The 25,208-nt window shown below is 41.8% G+C and overlaps 1 protein-coding gene across 1 annotated transcript in view; it reads left to right on the top strand.

Annotated features, from left to right (window-relative positions):
• The window catches only part of SCIN (scinderin), a 182,002-nt gene that overhangs the window by 10,579 nt on the left and 146,215 nt on the right, over positions 1–25,208 (top strand). The window contains exons 2-3 of the mRNA XM_033931002.1: positions 12,758–12,912; positions 16,502–16,663. Of these exons, the coding sequence (XP_033786893.1) occupies positions 12,758–12,912; positions 16,502–16,663 (317 nt within the window). The remainder of the gene's footprint in view (positions 1–12,757; positions 12,913–16,501; positions 16,664–25,208) is intronic.

The raw sequence follows: 25,208 nt of genomic DNA, 5'->3' as shown, positions 1-25,208 counted from the left end.
GTGCAAAGGTGCACTTTGCAGAATCAGGGCCTGATTCTCTAAAGGCCACCTACAGTTAAGCGTTGATATCTGCGCCTAATTGACTTAATTGACCTAATTTAGGCTTAATCAGTGCTGATATTGACATTCAGTACCTCATAATCAGCTTTAATTGGAATTAATTGAAAGTTAGGCACCTAATTCAAAAAATTTGATTCTATAAAAAGTAGGTGCCTATCTTAGTAGATAAGGACAGCTTGTTCACCCTCTCCAAGGTAGGGAGAACGAGAGGGCACTCTAAAACTGAAAAGGGATAGATTCCGTATGAACATAAGGAAGTTCTTCTTAACCCAGAGAGTGGTAGAAAACTGGAATGATCTTCCGGAGTCTGTCATAGGGGAAAACACCCTCCAGGGATTCAAGACAAAGTTAGACAAGTTCCTGCTGAACCAGAACGTACGCAGGTAAGGCTAGTCTCAGTTAGGACGCTGATCTGTGACCAGAGATCCACCACGTGAGCGGACTTCTGGGCACGATGGACCACTGGTCTGACCCAGCAGCGGCAATTCTTATGTTCACTAAAAGTGAGCATTGTTAGGGGTGGAACATGGATGTGTTTTTGAGTTAGGCACCTCTTTGTGATATCGACACCTAATTTTAGGCGTAGATAAACCTGGAATAAACTGGGGATGCCTAAATGTTATGACGTTGAGCGCTGCCTAAGTAGGCCCAGGTGACACTAAGAGCTAGTTTTACTAAGGTGTGCTATGCGTTTTAGCGTGCTCTAAATCTACCGCGTGCGCTAAATGCTAACATGCCCATTATAAGTCTATGGACATGTCAGCATTTAACGTGCGCTAATATTTAGCAAGCGCTAAAATGGCTAACGCGCCTTTGTACAAGAGGGGGTAAGTGTGATTCTATAATGGGCGCCTAGTTTTATAGGACCACCCCCAGATTCTGTTATTGGCGCCTAAATCATCTGGCGCTTAGAAAAATGGTGCCTGCCACATGTCAATCATACTTAGGAAACATTTGCAGAATCACACCTAGCGGCATCTATGTAAAAACTTAGGCACCGGAAATATAGGCAAGGGTTTTAAAGGCCTACATTTCAGGCACCTAAGTTTATGGAGAATCATGCTTAGCAGCGCCTAAGTCACGCTCCACCCATAGAAATGCTTATTTATGCATTAGGCACTGCTAAACGCCATGTGATAAGTGCCTATCTTTTATAGAATCGAATAGGTATCTATTGCCTAATTAATTTTTTTCCCCAATTATTAAGGTTATTAAGGGTAATTTGCCAATTAAGTTAGGTGCCTAAGCAGCATTTAACTTTAGGTGTCATTTATACATACATTTATACATTTATTTAGGTGTCGAGCTCTATCTTTAAGGAGATGATGCAGTATACAAACTTAAGGTTTAGTTTAGTTTAGTTTAGATTTATAGAATCTGGGCTGCATTGCTGATATTGGTACCTAACTTTAGCCAGGCTTTGTAGAATCAGGGCTTTAGTGCCTCCTCGTAAAAGGAGCCCTAAATATTTTATAGTACTATTTAAGTTGAAGGTTAGGTTATTCTGAGAAATTAGATATTTGTGTTATATAATATCTCGGGATATAATATTGTTGGAAAAGAGGGGAAATATGATTGAAGTCTACAAAATCCTGAATGGAGTAGAACAGGTACAAGTGGATCAATTTTTCAATCCATCAAAAATTATAAAGACTAGAAGACACTCGATGAAGTTACAGGAAAATACTTTTAAAACAATAGGATTAATTTTTGTTTTCACTCAGAGTATAGTTAAGCTCTGGAATGCATTTCCAGAGGTTGTAGTAGGAGTGGATAGCGTAGCTGGTTTTAAGAAAGGTTTGGACAATTTCCTGGAGGAAAAGTCCATCGTCTGTTATTGAGAAAGCCATGGGGGAAGCCACAGCTTGCCCTGGATTGGTAGCATGGGATGTTGTTACTCCTTGGGTTTTGGCCAGGTTCTAGGGACCTGGATTGGCCAACATGAGAATGGGCTACTAGGCTACTTGGACCATTGGTATGACCAGTAAGGCTATTATGTTCTTATGAGCTAGAGAGTTGATGACAAAAAAAGCACCAAGGACCATTCAGGTTAATTAATCAAATTGATGACAAGAAAAGGTACCAAGAACCATCCTTGGTACTTTTTTTGTCATGTGTTTGATTTGATTGTCCCTAAACTGGATGATCCTTGGTGCTTTTTTTGTTGTATACTTTGTGTGATATACTTTGGCCCTCTTCTACACGTTTTAGAGCAGGAGAGCTGCCAAATTACCCAGGTCCAGTCTCTCCTTCCTGTGACTAGAAGCCTTCCAATTGGCTGGATCCTACCATAGTCTCTGCTTGGAAATGGGGAGGGGGGAGGACTAAATTGTAAAAAATATATTTATATATTCATTTGCTTTAGTCATCATTTTTACTTCAAGTTATAAATTTGGTATAATCTTAATTTTAAAAATCCAGACAGGGTGGGAGGGAGGGGGGAGGGGTTTGTACTGGAATTGTTTTGGGGAATTTGTAGATAGTTTCTTGGGGGTATTTATTTTCTTGATTAATAGGTGGGAGGGTGGGGGAAAATTATTGCTTATTATTATATGTAAGTTTATTGTGCTTTTCTTGTAATATTATATATACATGAATTATTTGCATGCACAATTGTAGTTGGAAAATTTAATAAAGATTATTTAAAAAAAAAAAAATCCAGACAATTGGCAACCTAAGACTTCTGAGTCCTCAGGACATTTGAGAGGGTTCCCCTAAACTTTTGGGCCCAAGGCAGATGCTTAGTTTGCCTATGCCTTAATCTTGCTCTGCACTATGGCTATGTGTTAGCTAGCACCAGAAACCCAGATTTCAGTGATGGTGTCGGGACATGACCCAGTATTGAATTTATGGTTTTAACACCTGTGGAGGTCAGCAAAATGCTGATTTCTGCTAGCTGAATAAGGTCCCATTATTATTATAACAAAAATTTGGCTAGTAAATAAGCAGAAGTGTAATGTAAATGAAGGGACTGTAAAGTTCACTTATACAGTGTGACATGCAGATGTTTTTCTATATTTATAGACAGGGTGTGGTACATTAGTGGTTATACAGTGTTTGCAAGTGGTGAAGGAATCAGTTAAGTGCTTGTGTAGAAAAATTCTGGAAGATTTCCAGCCATACAAAGTTATACACATAGAATGTAATTTTAAAAAGAAGATGCCAAAGTGAAAAGTCCAAGATTATGCCTATTTTAAGCCTATTTAATAAGAATAAAATAGTTTACTCTGTGTCTTTATATAAAAAAAGAGGTATCCAGAATCAGGCTTGACCACATACAAATACCTATTCTGCATGTATTCTTTGCAAATAACCATGTATTTTATAAAATATGCACATTTTGATGGGCACTGAGCTCCTAATGCTTCAGGACAGAATATGACCTTTGCCTCTTATTACAGGAATCAGAGATAAGCTATGCCTTTAGGTTAACCAGTATCAGTAGTCTCTTTTTCATGCACACTGTTCACTCAGGGTGAATTTTTCTCCACTACTTCAATGGACTTTTGTCCCACCAGCAACCTCTGCTCCTAATTGGAAACTCCTAACACCTTTACTGCTCCAAGTATTTGTTGATGCACCAAGCAAAAGTATATCAAATAGACCAGGGCTGCCCAAGTCTGGTCCTTGAGATCTACTTGCAGGCCAGGTTTTCAGGATATCCACAATGAACATGCATGAGAGAGATTTGCATACCAAGAAGGCGGTGCAGGCAAATCACTCTCATGCATATTCATTGCCAGTAGATCTCGAGGATCGGACTTGGGCAGCCCTGAAATAGACTATTCTTAAATTCTTGGCTTTATGCAAATTAATCCATTCAAACTCTACTTCTTAGGCATATAGGCTTTCTTCACAGAAAAGGCTGGCACTATTTTCTTTAGCTAACTTTTCTTCCTTCACACTCAAAACCCGGATTGATTCTTTTCTGGACCAAACTCTTAGGAGTGCAGTCAGTGATATGCCAGTAAGTATCCAATCCCATCACAACTGAAAGAGAAGAAGCCACAACAGTGAAATTGGTGGTATACTAATGAGGGTATCCATAGCACAACCCAGCAGAAATTGTGACAATGGGAAGATGAGAGCACTGGTTCCTCCAAGAGAAGGGGAGTTGGTTGAGGAGGAAGATCATTTACCTGCTACTACAGGAGAGCATAACCCTGAAGACCTGGAGAAATGGATTTAAGGAAATGCAAGGATGAAGGAGGCACTTACCATATTGTTTCAATCCTTGATTTTGAACTTTGTTTTTGAAGTGAATTAACAGTCAGGGGTGGAAGATAGGACCTCAGGGTTATGTAGATGTTTGTGCTGTCTAGGAGTGGTAGCTGTTTGGACTGCTCTCATTGGCATAGCCAGTGGGAGCCTCGGGGAACTGGGCCCCAAACTTTGGGCACAGACCCCATCCAGAATTGTGGCAGCCAAAGACTTATGCCACCAGAGTCCTTCCCATGCTGCCTGAGCAGCAGGAAGTTGGCCGAGTGCTCTAGATCACAGTTCTTCAACCGCCGGTCCGCAGACCGGTGTGGGTCCGCAAAAAAATCTTGCCGGTCCGCGCCGCAAGGAAAGGTGCCAGCGTCAGTGACTTGTAACTTCCTGTTGCCGTCGCTGTGCCAGGACTCCTGCCTTCGCCGGGACTCCTGCCTTCCACCGCGTATGCCTCCTACCTTGTCTCCGCACCTCCAGCCCAGCAGCGGCAGCTCTGTGTACTTTTAACTTCAGCACAGAGCTGCCCCTAAGCAGTAGTTTAGCATGGTCTCAAGAGGCAGCCTCGGGGCCTTTGCTAGGCCGGCCCACATCGCATCATCGAAGCGGGCCGGCCTAGCAAAGGCCCCGAGGCTGCCTCATGAAACCGTGCTAAACTACTGCTTAGGGGCAGCTCTGTGCCAAAGTTAAAAGCACACAGAGCTGCCGCTTGCCTAAAGACTTGGGCCGCTGAATGAGGGCAAAGAGCAGCTATCCTGGAGGTTTCCCTTCCTCTCACCTTTGCAGGTCCCTTTTTTTTTTTTTCTACAAACGGCAACGGGCCCCAGCATCGACATCAATCAAGTAAGTTCCACTGTTCCTTGCAAGCGGTTCTGCTCGGCCAAAGCTTCCCCTCTGACATGAGCCATCCTCAGGGGAAAGAAAGTGACCCGCAAAGGTGCGGGGAAGGGGGGCAGATGATGGAAGTTGGGGGGGGGGGAAGAGAGAGAAGGGGCAGATGATGGAATGGAGGAGATGAGAGAGAGAAGGAGACAGATGATGGAAGTGAGAAGAAGGGAGAGAGAGCAGAAGGCAGATGGATGTTAGTTGAGAGGGGAGAGCAGATGCTGAATGGAAGTGGGGAAAGAACACATACTGGATGGAAGGAGGAGATAAATAAAGGGGGAAGAAAATAGTAAGATAATGGAGGGGTGAGGGAAAGGGGTGACAAGCTGTGGGTAGACACAGTGAAAAGAGGGAAACAGGACTAAATAGTAAGAAAGAATTTAATTTAGATGGAGGCAGAAAATAGAGAAGGAAGACCAGAGAAGAAAAGGGAAGAGAGAGCAGAGAACGATATCAGATCTGAGTGGAGGAAATGAGAAGAGAGAGATGCTAAAAACCACAGGGGGGAGGGAAGGACAGAGATGCCAGACCATGAGGGAAACAGAAGGAAAATGATGGATGCCAGATGAAATTGGGGGAGGGGGGGCAGGAGGAGAGATGGCAGGGAAAGACAGACAGTGAATGGAAGGGGAAGATGCTGGACTGAAGAGACAGAGAAGGTTATCATGCCGCTGTACCGGGCCATGGTACGCCCTCACCTGGAGTACTGCATCCAGCACTGGTCACCGTACATGAAGAAGGACACGGTACTACTTGAAAGGGTCCAGAGAAGAGCGACTAAGATGGGGTTGGAGGAGCTGCCGTACAGTGAAAGATTAGAGAGACTGGGCCTCTTCTCCCTCGAATAGAGGAGATTAAGAGGGAACATGATTGAAACATTCAAGATACTGAAGGGAATAGACTTGGTAGATAAAGACAGGTTATTCACCCTCTCTAAGGTAGGGAGAACGAGAGGGCACTCTCTAAAGTTAAAAAGAGATAGATTCTGTACAAACGTAAGGAAGTTCTTCTTCACCCAGAAAGAGGTAGAAAGCTGGAACGCTCTTCCAGAGGCTGATATAGGGGAAAACACCCTCCAAGGATTCAAGACAAAGTTAGACAAGTTTCTGCTGAACAAGAACGTGCGCTGGTAGGCCTAGTCTCAGTTAGGGTGCTGGTCTTACACCAGAGGGCCGCCGCGTGAGCGGACTGCTGAGCATGATGGACCACTGGTCTGACCCAGCAGTGTCAATTCTTATGTTCTTAGGGCAGACGCTGGATGGAAGAGAGTGAAAAGGCAATGAAAGCAGAAACCAGAGATGACAAAAGGTAGAATAAAATAATTTTATTTCTATCTTGTGATTCAAATATATCAGATTTGAAATATGTATCTTGCTAGACATAACTGGGGAGTGCAAAGCCCAGGCAGTGCTTCTTTAGCTTCCAGCTGGCTTAGGGCTCTCTCTGACTAGGGGGCAGTTGCCCTAGTTCCACTCCCCTAACACCATTCCTGTCATGTGTGACTGTGGTATTCTGTTACATGATATTTGTGTAGCATTCTGTAATAATTTGGCTTATTCAGTTTTCTTGATAGTAGAGGGGATATATGTGAAGGTGAGGGGAGACGGGTTTTGTTGATCTTTGCCCTGTATTATTTGTATTTATAAAATGACAATTGTATAGAATATTGGTTCTTTTTATACTTTAATAAAATATGTTCAATATAAAATCATAACTATTTGAGGCTTGTGCGGATGGGATCAGATGTGGGACCGAGCTCGCGGGGACGGGGCGGCGATGGTTTTTAAAAAAAATTTCAGTCTTAGTAGTTTGCCGGTCCACGAAATAATTATTTTATTTCCACCGGTCCATAGGTGTAAAAAGGTTGAAGAACACTGCTCTAGATAACAATGCCAGCACTTTTGTGCATCCTCAGTTCATGTATTTAAACTGAGCACGTGCATAAGTGCTGGCACAACAGATTGGAGCAGTCTGCCTACTTCTCTGCTTCTCAGATAGCGCATGCAGAGCTATAACAGTGAACTTCAGCTAGTGGGGTTTGAGCATCCCCGCCAGCAAAATGATCTGGTGGGGCACAACAATGGCAGACACCCAATTTTGGGTATGCCTGAGCCCAAAGTGGGTAGGCAATATAACCTTGCCCCCCCCCTCACCCAGCATATCACCCTCTCCTCCATCCCAGATGATCAGGCATCTCTCAACTCCACTCCACCAATCCCCTGTACCTTTTCAAGTCTTTAGTTCTTTGCTAGAAGTGAGCAACAACTCAAACCCACTTCTCATGCTGGCTTGAGCCTTCCTTTTGATGCAACTTCCTGTTTCCACACAGATGGGACCATATCAGAGGGAAGGCTTAGGGCCAGTGCGAGGGTATGGGTCAGGGTAGGAGTCACTGCATGCTACTGTTGAATGACTGAATGCTTTGAAAGATACCAGGGGTTAGGGAAGTGGGGTTGAGAGACCCAGTTGCTTGGGGAAGAGGAGAGTGAGTGATAGGGAGTCTTCAGCTGGCATGGCTTGGGGATTCTTACCAGTCATACCATAGCTGTGCCACTCCTGGGGAATCATAATCCATCAAGGCCCATCTGTTGGTATGCCACAGGGCATCAGAGGAGGTTACAGGAAAAGCGGTAGTGGGGGGAGAGGGACTGAGATTACAGTCCGTCCTCAGGCTCCCACTCATAATCAACTTCTGGCTACTCTCCTGCTGTTGCCCCTTCTAATATTTGAGTAATGAGGCCCGGCCATACCATTAAGGTGGTCCATAAGACTATGGTAAAAATTCAACCTTATCAGTACATATTCTCCACAAGTCAGAATATGTTCTTCCTCATATAGATAAGATATGGTTAGAACATGAAGTAGTTTGGGACAAATTTAGAGGTCACTCACAGTCCTACAATATCATAATGCAGATGGCTACATTTTATAACAATGTGGTAACATGGATAGAAATTGTTACTTATTTAATTTTGATTAGATACTAAATAGCTATTCTTTGAAGCTGTTGTTCTTGACAACAACATTTTTATTGTTATTTGAATAATAACAACTTAGTACTATTACTGCTGCAAAACTGAAAGTTAGTTTAGTGATAAATAGGCAGTTGAAAACAGAGTTGATGTCACATTTTAGGATAAAAACTGGAAGCAGTGCTGAAGTATGACTGCTAGGGAAGGACACAGATGAACTTTGATTGTAGTGCCTCAAGATTGGATGGTGGCCCATGTTATGCCAATTTTTAAAAAAGGGTTCCTGGGGAGATCCAGCAAGCCTGACTTCATTGCCAGACAAAATAGTGGAAACAATAATTAAAAAATAAAATTGCATCATAATCCGCCTTCTATAACTCTTTTGTAATCCGCCTTGAACCGCAAGGTAATGGCGGAATAGAAATCTCTAATGTAATGTAATGTAATTATACCAGTGGGTTCCATACTTTCTCCTAAACACTATTTTCCCAAAAACTTTTTTCATATTATATTATCCTGAGTAAGTTTGCAGCCAAAGTAGAAGCAGGAAATATCATTATCAGTAGTTCTACACAGCCAACTGCTCCTCTGATTAGTAGATTATCTGATTCCAAGAATATTGCTGAAATTGACTCTGACAGTTCAAATTCAGATGCTGATATTGAAGTAAGCAGAACCCCTTGTTCTTGGTCAAATCCTGAAGTTGCCGGAGCAATAGACTGTTTTAATTTGCCAGACAAAGGTGCCAAATTTGTCAGTGGTTTTTTTTTTGTCAAAGCACTTGGCCATGAGGTAAACGAAATTACACTGTCAAGAAGCTCACGCTGACCCTCACAGTGCAAGAACCATGAGGAAATAATAGCCAATCTGAAGGATGAATTCCTTGACAAAACAACAGAAATTCCATTACACCTGCATTGGGATGAAAAACTCCTCCTGGACATTACTGGAAGTAAAGACTTTATGGTAGATATCCTGAAAAAAGAACGATTGGATAGGCTGCAGTGAGTTTGGATGGCAACTTCAGCATTTGGAACCTAAGGACAATACCAGGTGGACTTTACAGTCTATGACCCAGAAATATCAAAGAAGAGACAAGTTAATTTAATCATGTATTTTTAGTGGATATAACTAATGGGCAGAATGGATGGACTGTTCAGGTCTTTAACTGTCATCATTTACTATGTTACTATGAATCAGAAACTGTATATTGTCCACTTATAATCTATACTATAAATTCAAACAATTCAATAGATGACAAAGAGACAAAAGAATAACATTAAGGGCTCCTTTTACTAAAACGCGCTAGTGTTTTTAGCACACGCTGCATTGTTATATTTTCCCTTTTGTGATTACAATATGTCAGATTTGAAACGTGTAACCTGCCAGAGCTGGTGTTAGACTGCAAATGTGAGCTAGGATTTAAGAGAGAGAGGAAAAGTCTTTTTTGTTTGTTTATTTTGTTTACACCACAGCGCCAGTGTGGTTAGGAGAAGGCAAAGGGGGTGAAGAGGCTATAAAAGGGGTGAAAAGGCTATAAAATAAACCCACCAGGATGTTTGAAAAAAAACATCCAATTGGGCAGGAAAATCGAATCGAATTGAAAAACCAATTCAGTAGGCTGAATCGAACCGAAATTTTTTTTCCTGAATCGGGCAGCACTAGTATCCACCACATGTTGGGTAAAGAAGAACTTCCTGGCATTCGTTTTGAATCTGTCCCCTTTCAACTTTTCCGAATGCCCTCTTGTTCTTTTATTTTTTGAAAGTTTGAAGATCGACTGTCTCTTGAATGTTTTTAATATACAGTGCTGTGTTAGGGTTGTCCAGAAAAACCTAAAGTTGGAGAAACTGCTAATTGTTTTTCCCATGAATTTGTAGGCGCTTGATCACAAAATATTTTTTGTACATTTTTTAGGCCCATCCACAGGTCGCTCGATGCGTCAGAGCATTTACCTCACCAGCCCACGATAGAAACCTCTACTGCAACTTTGTAAAATAAGTCCATTATTTTTGGTAGAATGTTGTTTTTTTTTTTAAATGAACCTTTCATCATTTTCGCTGATGACTGATCCCGTACTCTGTGCCTCAGGATTCATTACGTACCCTACTTTTAATATTTTTACATACTGTATACTTAGGGGTTCTCCTTTTTTTTCCCTTTGTGGTTTTGCTGTTGTTGAGTGGTGGAGGCCACATAAAAACATACAGTTGTTTCAGTTTTTGAATTCTGGAAATTTTCCAATTTTTAAAGGAAAAAGATATGAAAAAAAAAAATCCAAAATTTCATCAACATTTTTATTTCATTTTCCTAGTGAAACAAAATGAAATATAGGACTCCTTTTACAAAGCTGCTCTACCGATTAGTGGCATATTGTATTCCCATGAGCTTCTTTGTCTTCAGTACACCGCTAATCGGTAGAACAGCTTTGAAAATGGAGCCCATAGTTTTTCTTTACATGTTCCAGTTTGTAAGAAAAAAAAATTAAGAACATAAGAATTGCCGCTGCTGGGTCAGACCAGTGGTCCATCATGCCCAGCAGTCTGCTCACGCGACGGCCCTTTGGTCAAAGACCAGCGCCCTAACTGTGACTAGCCCTACCAGCATACGTCCTTGTTCAGCAGGAACCTGTCCAACTTTGTCTTGAATCCCTACACTAGATTTTGAGAATAGTTATTACTGTATCTTGGAGCTATTCAGACTTCTCCCTTAATCATTTTTATGGTAGCTTTTTATAGATCCTTATCTCTTTCACTTATGGCCTGGCCACCCTGAGTAGGCCCACTCTTACTATCAGAAGCTAAACTAGGTCAGGCCTGGCTAGGAGACCACCTGGGAATACCAGGTGCTGTAGGCTGGAGGACCCTATGTTAGGCAGCAGCAACATAGTGGAGCCACACACTGTATGGGAGAAGACAATGGCAAACCACTCCTGTATTCTACCATGAAACATCACAGGGTGGGCTCCTCACTGTGTTTGTTGCCACAATTCAGTGGCATAAACCATCTACCTTCTTCATTTCTGTGGTTGGTAGTAGGTGCAAGAAGTGAGTGTCAGTTGCTTAAGTAGTTATTTTATGAAATTGCATCTTCTGGTACTCGAGACCTGAAGCTATTGTTTAGCTCCTTTCAAGGCCTTATCGTATGCTTCCTTTCTGCCATTTTCTTGTTTAGCCGTCTTTCCCATAAAAATAATGTAGGCTTCATTGAGGGGGGAAGTTATTAATATGGGCCACCGTTAACGGCCTCTTTTAGAAAGCCGTGCTGGCGGCAGCGCTGCGCTAACGTCCCCGAAGCCCACAGAGATTTAAAGGGCTTCGGGGCGGTTGTTGCGCGGCTTTGTAAAAGAGGCCGTAAGACATGTTATTTTACTACAACTTATGCTACTTATTTATTTTTCTAGACTGTTCTCCCAGAAGAGTTCAGACCGGTTTACATTAATTTATTCAGGTACTCAAGCATTTCTCCCTGTCTGTCCCGGTGGGCTCACAATCTATCGAGTGTACCTGGGGCAATGGGGGGGTTGGGGGGGGATTAAGTGCCCAGGGTCACAAGGTGTAACGTGGGTTTGAACCCACAACCATTATTACCATTCATTCAAAACCCCATATGGAAAAAAGAACAACTTATGCAACGCTTGAAGGCCTTTCACACACACACTCATACAAGCATAAATGAGCAGGAGAAACACACCCACACACCTGAAAAAGAAAAAAAGAAGTGTAGAAAAAGCCTTAGTTCTGCTTCATTTGGCAAAAAACTCCACTTCTACAAACAATCCTACATACACAAAAAAAAAACCTGTAGGGCGAAAAAGCACTGTACTAGCCTGCGAAGTAAATGTCCAACAGCACCCGGGGTACACAACCCCAAACATGAAAAATGTGGATAAAGGGCACACAAGCACTGCAGTCCAAAGTCACACAAAGAGGCCAATGAAAAAAACACGTGAGCTGCTGCCGTTCTCCGGGCACTTCTCAGTCCATAAGCAAAGCAGCTAGTGAACCCAACGGGGAATCTCTCGTTTCGCGTTATCTTGCTGCATCAGGGGTATCAGGTTTCACAGCTTCATCTGCATGTAGTCTGGCGCACCGTATTAGCGAATTTGTTTGAGACTGGTTGCAAAGCACAAAATAATTTGTCTTTTAAAGCTGTTTTCAGTGTACATTCCAAAGCATTGTAAGGAAAGTGATCTTCATATTTATCTATTAATTATTTACTACAGTTTTGCAAGGCTCGTAATCCCATTTTCTGCTATGATATTGTGAGGAATATTGAAGGCTTTATTGAAAAGAAAACTGAGCGTAGACCGAGTAAGACTTAGGGCTCCTTTTACGAAGGTGCGCTAGGGCCTTAATGTGCGGAATAGCACGTGCTAAATTGCCCCGACCGCTAGCCACTATCACCTCCTTTTCAGCAGGCAGTAGATTTTCGGCTAGCGCGCGCTAATCAGGTGCGTGCGATAAAAACGCTAGCGCACCTTCGTAAAAGGAACCCTTAATAATTGTGGTCCTTTTCAGGAAAAAAAAAAGATTTGTCTTCGCTATTAAAACTGGGTGGAATGCATTGGTAGATGTTAGCATGCACACAGTGATCCAATGAAACAGATTCACTGTTATTTCCTCTTTCAGGAAAAGAGTGTAGTCAGGATGAAAGTACATCAGCAGCCATCTTCACTGTTCAGATGGATGATTATCTTGGAGGAAAGCCGGTCCAGTACAGAGAAATTCAAGGCTATGAGTCTAACACGTTTGTAGGATATTTCAAGGGAGGAATTAAGTACAAGGTATGCACATATTTAAATGCAACATGAATTCAGTGAAAAGTTGGTAATAGAGATGAGCAATTTTTTTTTTTACGTTTACGAACCTATAACAGTTCAGTGATCCTCATTTACTAAAGTGCATTAAGCACTTATCACGTGATTTACCAAATGGTAACAACTAGCACAGGTTTGCAGTATTGCAGCAATACCAGCAGGTTAACCACACGCTAAGTGCTTTTTGGTATAGAGTGTTAATTGGACAAGGCATGGATAGAGAATGATCATGGAAGGCATTTTGCAGGTATCATGCGGCAAATACTGCTTGCTAACCAGCACTTCTGCATTTGGCACAAGATCACTTAGGGCCATATTCTATAAATGGCGCTGAACAGTGCCTGCATTGTAAGCATTGTCAGTCAAAGACTGCACCATGAACGGAATCACACGTATTGGCACCCATGCGCCAATCACTAGGTGTCCTAGACATAGCATCGCTCTGTTAGGCCAGGTTATCACTCGCCTAATTTGGCAGCGCCCATGTAGGATGAATAAAAATACCTAAAAACCACGCCTATTCTCTGCCCATAACCATGCCTGCTTTTTTTTAACATAGGTGTCATCGGCGTCTCTAGACATTGGATGGTGCCTCCACTTAGGCATCACTAGGCATCCTAAGAGTTCTGCGCCAAACTCTTAAATTGCTTAATTTTTATTTTTTTTATTTATTATTGATTGGCTGAAAACTGGTATGGTCAATTACCAAGCCAATTAAAAAATTACACATGCACCTCTCCCTTTTTCTAAGCCGCGGTAGATGTTTCTACTGTGGCCCGGAGTGCTAAATGCTCTGACACTCATAGAATTTTTATGCGCGTTGGAGCAGCATCGGAATATTTAGTGCTCTGGGCCACAGTAGAAACATCTACCATGGCTTAGTAAAAGGGGGGATAAGTTTCACATGGATCCCAAACTTAGGCATGTTTAGGTGGCCACAATTAGGGCACCTAAGTTTAAGATTATAGAATTTACTAGTTACTGCCTCCCAATTACTGCTTACTAAAGGGAATGTTAATGCATGACCTGTAGAATAAAATACCAGGACCACCCTCAATAGTTGCTATATTTTGATTTGTTTTTTTTTCCACTATACCACAGTAATTTCCTAGATTAAGCTGTGGAAACAGCAAAAATCTAACACACTTTAGGAAAAGGAGTCCAAGGCCTTGTTGAACAAATTCAACAATTTCTTTTTTAAAAAATATAAAAAAGGAAAAGAAAACAAACAAAAGAAAATAATGTGATATCATTTTTATTGGACTAACTTAATAGGGTTCGTTTTTTTTAAATCAAGCTGCGTTGGGGTTTTTTTTTATCACCGGCTGCTGCGGTAAAAGTTCTAACACCCGGCGATAAAAAAAACATAACGCAGCTTGATAAAAGGGGGCCTAAATTTTTTTATTACCTTTCACAGGCAACACTGTCTTCTTTCTGATCTGAAGACCGTGTGATTTTTGAAAGCTAACCAGAAAAGCCTGGATTGTCTAAACAGTGCCAATATCAGTGGCCACCTAAAAAACAGCCACAGACCGTGCATCAATGATGCATCAGTGCCGTTTACAGAATCGTGCCTGCAGGATTGATAGGCACCAGAAATATATGCCAGAGTATTTCAGGCCTACATTTTTGGCACCTAGCTTTGCGTGAATCATGCCTATGTAGGCACTTTAGGTCACCTAATGCCACTTCCAGTGTTGGTCATGCCCACAGTGGCATTCAGGAGCCTAAAGTACCTACATCGGTGCATGGGCAGACTAGATGGGCCATTTGACCTTTATCTGCCATCATATTTGTATGTTTCTAATTCTGGCACCTTTTATTTAGGCCCCAGTAGGCGCTTAAAGTTTGCTGCTTTAAATGGCATTTCTTCATTAACTTAACTTAAGCTAGAGTTTTTTAGCAAAAGCCAGTGCTTACCTTGCCGGCTCGTGCTAAAAACCTCTAGTGCAGCTTGATAAAAGGGGAGTAAGTTCAATAAAAATGATATCTTTTTTTTCTATGTTTTGTTTTATTTCTATTTATTACCTTTAAAAGTGGACTTTTAAAAAATTGAAATGTAAAAAACAAAACAAAAACAAAAACCCACAACAAAATATCAGTCATCAGCATTTGGTATTTTGCTAATTGCTGCTGATATTATTCCTATATATTCACAGCCAGGCTATGTTCAGACTTCAGCATTGAACATCCAGTTTTGTGGATTTGTCTAATGCATGACTGGTTAAGTCTTATATTCAGCACTTAATCATAGAAATATAGAAACATGATGACAGATAAAGGCCAAATGGCCCATCCAGTCTGCCCTTCCACAGCATCCACTTTCTCCTCCTCATCCTATGAGATCCCACGAGCCTGTCCCATGCTTTCTCAAATTCAGACACAGTCTTTGTCTTCACCACCTGTACCGGGAGACTATTCCAAACATCTACCACCCTTTCAGTGAAAAAGTATTTCCTTAGATTACTCCTGAGCCTCTCACATCTTAACTTCATCCTATGCCCTCTCATTCCTGAGCTTTCTTTCAAATGAAAGAGACTCACCTCATGCACATTTATGCCACGTAGGTATTAAAATGTCTCTATAATATCTCCCCTATCCTACCTTTCTTCCAAATTTATACATATTGAGATCATTAAATCTGTCCCCATACGCCTTATGACGAATATCACTATTTCAGTAGCCTTTCTCTGGACTCTATCCTGTTTATATTGTATTTTTGTATACAATATTCTATTTGAGGTCTCACCACAGTCTTATACAGTGGCTTCAATACCACCTTATTCCTACTGATTACTGCATAAAGACAGGACTGCTTTTTATGTGGTGCTATTTATGCAGATAACCAGACCAGTTAAATTCTGGATATCAGCACTTAACCGGCCAAGTGATGACTCCATCCCCAAAATGCCCCAAAATAGCTGGCTTGCAGTTCAGTGCTAAATGATTATTTTCAATGGCACTAACCAGTTCAATATCGATCCCCAATATATACAGTGAAATGTGAAGACTTTTGCAAAATACTAAGATATGCAGGAATGCACTTGTATCTCCTTGCACAGCTAGTGGAAGCAATAATCTGTAGCAGGAATGGTTAGTTTTTAGTGTATATAAGAATGGTTTATTGTTCTTTCTTTTATCTCTGTTCTTCATCTTTCCCCTCTAGTCCATACATGGTAAACTGACAAGCAATTGAAAATGATACAGTATCAAGTCAATTCCTCTCCCATTTTATCAGTCAAATGACTGAGATGAATGAAAGGGTAAAGGAATGAGGAGAATACAGGAAGTAATCAAATGGAATTTATGGTTGGCAAAGATTTTTAGCATAGAAACGAACAAAAGCACCATGGACCAACCAGACTTGGGAACTGATGTTTTACACTTTTATTTCAGGACCGTTCCCAAATCTGGATGGTCCTTGGCGCTTTTTCTTGTTTCTCTGTGTACACTGCACTTTGACTCTCTCCTCCATCACTAAGTGAAAGATTTTAGAATGCCTCGTTACAACGATGAATAAACCAAACTAGAACCTCCTCATTTGCTTCCTATCCAGGCCGGTGGGGTTGCATCTGGATTTCAGCATGTCATCACCAATGATATGACTGCAAAGAGACTCTTTCATATCAAGGGCAGAAGAGTGGTCAGGGCTACAGAGGTTCCCCTTAGCTGGTCCAGCTTCAACAGAGGCGACTGTTTCATTATTGACCTCGGAGCTGTAAGTACTTAAAACTGAAAAGCAAATATTTATACCTAGGTTTGATTTACTCAGTGAAATACAAACTAATCTTACTTTGGTTTTAAAACCTGGAAGATCAGTTGCATAGGAGCAGATGAGAGCTGACATTTCTCAAAAATAGCTGTCAAATGTGTGTGTTATTTTCAATGGAGATGATCAAAAAGCCCAAAAGGAGGCTGGAAGCAATATGATAACTTTATTGTAGAATATCAAACAGACATAACACAACTGTCGTGTGGCTGGAACTTTTTCACCATCTGATGATAAATAAAGTGATATATTGTGGACATCTCATGAGGAGTGGCTGACTTGTTATTTGTCCTGCTTTGTTTTTATGTAATTACACAATCCTTACACAAAGATGCAGGCCTAGGGCCAAAACATTGTCATGTTGAGTTGATGGATATTCTACAATATAGTTATCATATTGCTTTTATTGTCCTGTTGTGCTTTATGGTCATCTCCACTGTATTTGGTGTTTCCTTGTATACTTTGGAGGTTTGCTCTTCTGTATGTTCTTTTTGCTTTTATTTTCAGAATTGTGTTGTGTTGAGTTGTATGCTAGTTTTTAGGACTTGATAACTTGAATCATAAATGCATGGCTTATCTGTCTTATTGTTGATACTGAGCACAATGCCTCCTGGTTGTTAAAATCACTATAATTTGCTACTCACATTCAAAAAGTCACCATAGCATAGTAAACTGTGGTATTGTTAATATGGGTTAACACGTGTGGGTTAATGAATTGGCCTCAGTAATAATAATAGAACGGTGGCAATTAATGCTAATAATAACATAGATTACTGTTCATGATAGTGTGGGTTATCATGCTTTAGTTAATGTCCTTCACCAATTACATTCCATTAGAAGATACTTTGATCATGATACATTTCATTCAGCTGTCTTAGCACCCTGAGGTTGTGAGTTTGATTCCTACTGCAGTTTCTTATGGCTCTGGGCAAGTGACTTAACACTTCATTGCCCCAGATACAAAAGAAATACCTATCTAAAATATGCATACTGCTTAGATTGTAACCACATAGAAAAAGCGTATATCAAGTCCCATCACCCTTTATTTTCTCTTTCCTAATTACTAGACTAGTGAAACATTGTGGTCTATACTCGCTCAAGGGAGGAGCATGAGGCATCTGAGCCAATCAGGGTCTTAGGCCCCTCTCCGTGCATCACATGATGCACTGGGGTGGGGCCTAAGGCCCAGTGGCATAGAAGGCCGAGCGGAAGAGCAGGAGGTGTTTGCGGTTCCTCCTGCTCCCAACCACAAAGGTATGAGGGGAGTGGGCATTGCAGTGGCAGGAGGGAGTGACATCCAGAACATATCACCCCAGGTAGTGAGGGATCTGCATACCAAGTTTCGTTCAAATCGGTCAAGCCGTTTGTGAATTACTGTGAGAATAGCAGCGTTTTACATTTTTTCCATTGACATGAATGGGTGAAATCCAATTTTCTGTTTGTAACTCCGCCCGCGTGTGCAGGTGGGCTGCGAGACCCCAAGAACATATCACCACAGGTAGTGAGGGATGTGCATACCAATTTTTGTTCAAATCGGTCAAGCCGTTTTTGAATTACTGTGAGAATGGCAGCTTTTTACATTTTTTCCATTAACATGAATGGGTGAAATCTGATTTTCTGTTTGTAGCTCTGCCCAGGTGTGCAGGTTGGCCGCGATACCCCCAGAACATATCACCCCAGGTAGTGAGGGATCTGCATACCAAGTTTCGTTCAAATCGGGCAAGCCGTTTTTGCGTTGGTAGCTGTTTTACATTTTTTCCATTGACATGAATGGGTGAAATCTGATTTTATGTTTGTAGCTCCGCCCACATGTGCAGGTGGGCCGTGAGACCCCCAGAACATATCACCCCAGGTAGTGAGGGATCGGCATACCAAGTTTCATTCAAATCGGTCAAGCCGTTTTTGCGTGATCGCGGCACATACATACATACATCCAATTTTATATATTTACTAGGTAAAGGTCTGTGTTCTGCATGTGTAAAAGAGATATGGTTTTCTGTTAGCACTGTTTCCACTACTGATGTGTTCTAAACTGGTTTGCTTCATTTTCCAATAGGTTTAGTGATATTCTAGTGCTCATTGCAGTGTTTGTGGTACTGGACTTGTTGTGTGACTTGTGGAAGTTATTGCTATTGCGGTATGTCGGAATTGCTCTGTAGGTCCTGAGTGACATTTGTAGTGTTTTTATTACTTCGCACTCTGCCATCTGGTATCAGATTTTAGATTTAGACCACACCTTTCTCAGTAAAGGCTTAAGGCAAGTTGTGTTCAAGTACAGTAGATATTTCCATGTTCTGATTTCTTAACCTAGACTTCTTTATTCCTCAAAAAAACAAAAATCTGTCTGGTGTACTCTCTGTATATCTAATTGTGGTATATTGTTCTGCTTTCTAACCTAGACCTCTTTATTCCTCAAAAAACAAACAAAAAATATGGCTTTTCCTTCCTTTTTTAGCTAACCCTGGTACAAGAGTCTTTCTTGAGCTGCTAATTTTTCTAAACATTCCTAACTTGGGTTCTAGGTAAGCTCTATAAGGTTTATTTTACATTGCCAAAGCTTGGATAGGTAGCAGATTAACCTTTTCCTATCGTGTGTCCCGGATGACGGGACATTCCAATAATGTCATTGCCATCATGGATAAACAGTCTGTATGGACTAATAAAGAGCCAGGAACACAAAATATTTGAATTTACAGACTTATGTCTTATTTACATTATGTTTACAATAGCCGTAAATGATAACGGTGAATAATACAAAACTTTGCTAAAATAATTACGATTGGAACCAGCGTAATATAAAATTTATTACGATAGGCAAAGGTTAAGTCTTGTAGCTGGTTTATTGGGCAGGAACTTGGAATATATACCTCTGTTAGCCTCCTCCCCACACTTCTTGACTGTAGGCAGGCTCTATTAGAGTGTATAGAAAGGTGTTTTAATAGAAAATTACATTGAAGATAGGTTTCATTGCTAACACAGCTCACAGATCTCTGGTTGCATAGGCCCTCCCATCCTCCCCTCAGCCCACCCATCCCTGTGCTTACATTACTTAAATACCTAATTCTATTTTGCTTGGTTCCCTGCTGAATTAAGGACAAATTGTTCCACCCACCCCTGGATTATCACTGATAAGTATTTTTCTTGTCTAGATATCAGTCACTTCCTTTACCATCCAATCAAGATGACCTTTATTCAGTGCAATCACTGTGACGCTTTAGTTCCAAGGCGCACCATCTGGACACTTAGGGCTTGCCCCATCTGTCTTCAGCTTTCTAGTATTAAGGAGGAGCTCAGAAATCTTAAGCAGGAATTGAATGCAATCAAAGCAACTTCCATCACTCCACTGAACCATACCAATTTGCCACCACTGCCTCAAAGAGTAATACAATCAAGGAATAAATGGATCACAGTAGGGTCAGGCAGACTGTGACACGTGACACAGAAACATACACCATCACAATTACACCTACAGAATTCCTTTGCTCCATTAGAATATTACAGTGCTCAAGAAAGAACATCAGGAGGGGTGAGTAATGGAAATAATATTACATAATATGTTATATAATGTGTATATGGTGATTGGAAAGCAGTTGAAGGGTGGGTGGTGGGGGAGGGGGTAAAAATATTATTAGAATTTTATGTAGTAGATATAAAAGTGATATTGTGTAATAATTTATTGTAATTTAATATTTTGTACACTTGATGTAAAATATGAAAATGAATAAAGAATATTAAAAAAAGAAAAGAAAGAACTGAAATTGAACTGGAACCAATGAAGGTAACTTATGAAGAAAAGCACTCACAAAGGAAGAGTAAAAAACCTCAAGCCAATAAATTATTGCTTTTAGGGGATTCTATCATCAGAGGCATTAACATTGAAACACAAGACAAGGAGCCTAAAATAGTGAAGTGTCTCCCAGGATCCTCAGCTACTAGGAGTACCCAACAAATACTGTCTATAATCAAGGATGAAACTAAGAAGTCTAATGCTGATGTTGTTATCCATCTGGGAACAAATGACCTAGCCAACAACTCCACACTTGCAGCTCAGAAAGCCTTTTCTAAAGACTAGCTTTTTCCAAAGTACTGGAAAGGGATATCAAAGAGTTAAAAACACAGAGGACTTGAGCCACATAGGTGGCTCAAAGCCTGGTGTCATCAAGAAAGCTTTAGGTACATAGAAGGATGGGGAAATACATGGAAGGACAAGAAGCTATATTGTACTGACAGGTTACATATTACTACAGCAAGAAAAAGAATGCTTGCAGAGAAATTTAGACAACACGTTTCTAGGCATTTCAACTATAAAAGTGGGGGTGGCATATGTATGAAGGACAATTATAGAGACCACCCCCAGCTAAAGACAAGATGTGATGGTAGTAAAGATTGCAACACAAACAATATTAGCAACTCACTTCTTAGCATTGCAACGGGAAGAGAAACGAAACAAAAAACTATACAAAAAAGATTACCGCTGAAAAATAGCTGGAGAGCGATGACCATAAATGCTCGCAGTCTAAGCAACAAAGCTCATGATCTGCAAGGCCTGATGTTAGAGGGAGACCTGGATATTGTTGCTATCACAGAGACATGGTTCAGTGAATCCCATGGATGGGATGCAAACATACTGGGATATAATCTTTTTAGATAGGACAGAGATGGTCAAAAAGGTGGAGGAATAGCTATGTAAAGGTCGATATCCAAGCAACTGAAATGCAAGGGACCTGGAGAGAGGATTTCAGAGCGATATGGATCGCTCTGAAAAGAGAAGATGGAACTTTTATCTACGTGGGTGTGGTCTACAGACCTCCGACTCAATCACAGAGGAGAAGCTTCCGAACACGCACAAGCACACACGCATGCAGGCATGCTTGAGCAACTTACTTTTCTAACGCGCCGCATAGGTAAGGGGGGAGGAAGGGAGATAGATTCGGTAAGTAGGAAGGAGGGAGGGGGCCGCGCGCAATCGGTGACCGCGTGGGTTCCCTCCCTTAACTGCGGGGACAAGGCCATTCACCACTCCACGGGGCGGTGGATGTCCTTCTCCCCGTGCCTGCAATGAGCACTCCCCCCTTCCCCCACCATTTCAGCCACCGTGTCATTCTCTACTACAAAGGCTTATTTCTCTTTTCAGCCCGAAACCTTGATCTATGTAAATATTTTTTTTTCAGGCCCAAGGCGATACAATGCTTTTATACAGAAATGTCTAGGAAAATTAGCAATGAGTGAAAGCATTCCAAGAAAAACATTATAGTAGAGAGTATCACATACCATTCATTCAGTTAGGTCTTGCTGTAAAATAGACTAACCTATGTAACATTCATCCACTATCCTCTGTCCTTAGAAGAAAAATATTGCTGACTCAACTGTGAGTGTGATGCAGTGATTAAAGGGGAGAATGTGGCACAGCGGTTAAAGCTACAGCCTCAGCACTCTGGGGTTGTGGGTTCAAACCCACGCTGACCCTTGTGACCCTGGGCAAGTCACTTAATCCCCCCATTGCCCCAGGTACATTACATAGATTGTGAGTCCACCAGGACAGGCAGGGAAATATGCTTGAGTACATGAATAAATTCATGTAAACTATTCTGAGCTCTCCTGGGAGACTGATATCCAAAATTAAATAAATAATGGATTGCTAACCACAGCCTGCTAGTATTAACGTCTTAAGAAGGAGGGGAGGAAGAGATGGATTTGAAGATGCAGACTTCTCCCTTATCCAGCCTTGACCAGGGCAAGGCAAAGGGAGTTTAGTGCTTTTGCACCTCAAAGCGCTCAAGTTTATCATTTCCTCTCTGAGAAACTCCCTAACCTGCTACTTGTCCTGCTTGATTAGTTTGTAAGCTCTACTGAGCAGGGACTGCCTCTTGAATGTTTAATGTACAGCGCCGTGTACATCTAGCAGCGTTATAGAAATGATAAGTAGTAGTAGTAAGTAATAGTAATGTCACTTCCCAATAGGGATGGGCTGTCATTTACGACGACCTGAGAAATGTTAATAACACATCCCATGTCATTACATATTGTTAAACAAAAAATGAGCAGAAAAATTATGGGTTTTGTTTTTTTTTTAAAAATTTGCTGGTAATAATGCATACTCTACACAAACCATTGCACAAGCATGAAATAGTGCTTGCATGCACTATTAGGAAAGAGTGTGCCCCTTTTTTTGTAAATAATGTGAACGATGATGCACTCTTAATGGCATTGTCCCCAAAATGAAAAGGAAGACTAACCGAAACAGAAGAAGCAATGCTTCAGACAACAAGAGACATAAACACATCAAAACGTTTTAGGCTGCTTCACAACATCCTATCAAAACCCCAGCTTACTGTCATTTCATATACAGTGGTGCCTCACACAACGAACTTAATTGGTTCCAGGAGCAAGTTTGTTATGTGAAACGTTCGTTATGTGAAACGCGTTTTCCCATAGGAATACATGTAAAAAAAAATAATTCGTTCTGCAGCATAAAATATGCTAAGATGACATAAAAAAGATAAATTTTTTGTTATTATTTTTATTTAGATACATCTAAAAACATACATCTCCCTGTCCTTTTACTTCCACTATCTTCCTATCCCATCTCTATTCCCTTTTGTCCCTCTCCCCATGATCAATCATCTCACCACCTCTCTCTGCCCTCACCCTCAGGGTTCAAGATTGCTTCCACTCTTTTTCCTGTTGTTCTCTCTGCCTGTCACCCTATGATTTAGCATCCCTTCTGCCCTTGTCCAATATTTCCCCTTCTCTCCCTCCCTCTCATCCCCTGCTCCAACATGTGCTTTCAGCGGCCTTCTCCCCCCTTAAGCGTCTTTTCTTCTCCACTCCACCTTTCCTCCCTCCCTGCCTCCACCTTTGTGGCGCTTTTGCACCCGACCGACAACAGAACAGGCCCGGTCGGACAAATCTCCCTGTCCTGTAGCCGCGAATCTAAATTACCTTCTTACAGCAGCTGGATTATTGAAGCTGCTGTAAGAGGTAATTTAGATTCGCGGCTACAGGGCAGGGAGGTTTGTCGGCCGGGCCTGTTGTCGGTCGATCGGGGGACCTGACCAGCTGTGCACATTCTTCGGGGCGGACCGCCCCCTCCCCCCTCTTTCGTTCGCCATTGCCTTCATCCTACCTGCCCTGCCGCAGCCGCACACAGCCGAACGGAAGTCTTCCTGATGTCAGCGCTGACGTCGGAGGAAGGGAGGGCTTTGCTTAAGCCCTCCCTCCGACGTCAGCGCTGACATCGGGAAGATTTCCGTTCGGCTGTGTGCTGCGACAGGGCAGGTAAGGAGAAGGAGACTACCCTCGCGGCTCGACCAACCCCGCTGCGATCCAACCCCGCAGGAACCCCGGACTTCGTTGTGTGAAACGAAGTCCGTTGTACGAATCAAGATATAAAGTTCGTTGTGCGCAGCGTTCGCTGTGCGAGGCGTTCGCTGTGCGAGGCACCACTGTATATCAAAAAAGCCTGACTTCATTGAAAAACTGACTCATGAGAGTGATTGGTTGGTATATAAAGCACTCAGAGATATGAAATTCCAACAAAGAAGGCTGAGAAGCCACCTTAGCGAGAAAGAGCACCGTCCAGTCATTGCGACCTCATATGTAGCCAATCACTCTCTGAGACTTGGTGGAAAAATGTTATCTTGTATTTCTTCAAAAATTAAAAAAATCAAACAGAAAACATAACTTTTCTTAATACGTTCAAATTCATTTAAATGCATTTAAGTTCATAATGTGCAGGAAAACGAAGAAATCACTGGTGGATTTTTTAATTATATCAAACTGTTCACTTAGCTTGTAACTGTTGTTTTGAGGGGTCCCTCAGACAGCAGTTACAAGCTAAGTGAACAGTTTGGAAAAGGTCTGGAAAGGTAAGGTGGGCTTAGTGAATCTAGCCGGCACTTGGATGTTTTTCTTGCTAAAACATCCAAGTGCTGATTTTTGAAACAAGAAATTTAGACGTTTTCTGGGATGTTTTTCCTCCATAAATTCTAGCTAGTAAAGGGGCGTGTTAGAGGCCAACTATGGATGGGTTTTGGGCGGGCTTTAGGCAGGCTTAGACTTGGATGTTTTGCAACTATAATCAAACCTTTCCAAAGATGTTCTAGATGGAACATAGACGTTTCAAGCTAGACCTATTTTAGAAGCATCTAAGTGCCCAAAAGGTGCCCAAACTGATCAGATGACCACTGGAGGGATTAAGTAATGATCCCCCACACACTCCCCCAGCGGTCACTGATAAAGAATGACACGGTGGCTGTTACCCACGGCTAGCCGCGGGTAACCTGCCAAAATGGGGGAGAGAAAAGAAGTGGTCCCCGCGGGTACGGTGAGAAGGCCATTCACCAACCCATGGAGCGGTGAATGGCCTTGTCTCCACAGTGAAGTGAGAGGACGCGTGTGGTCCAGCAGCCCCCACCCTCCTTTCGATCTCCCTCCCTACCTTCCCCTCACCTTATCTGTCAGCAACATGAGCGAGCGCTTCAACATGTTGCGT

Source organism: Geotrypetes seraphini, chromosome 2 (genome assembly GCF_902459505.1).
Source record: "Geotrypetes seraphini chromosome 2, aGeoSer1.1, whole genome shotgun sequence".
Lineage (NCBI taxonomy): Eukaryota > Metazoa > Chordata > Amphibia > Gymnophiona > Dermophiidae > Geotrypetes > Geotrypetes seraphini.
This window is presented reverse-complemented; position numbering and strand designations above follow the sequence as displayed.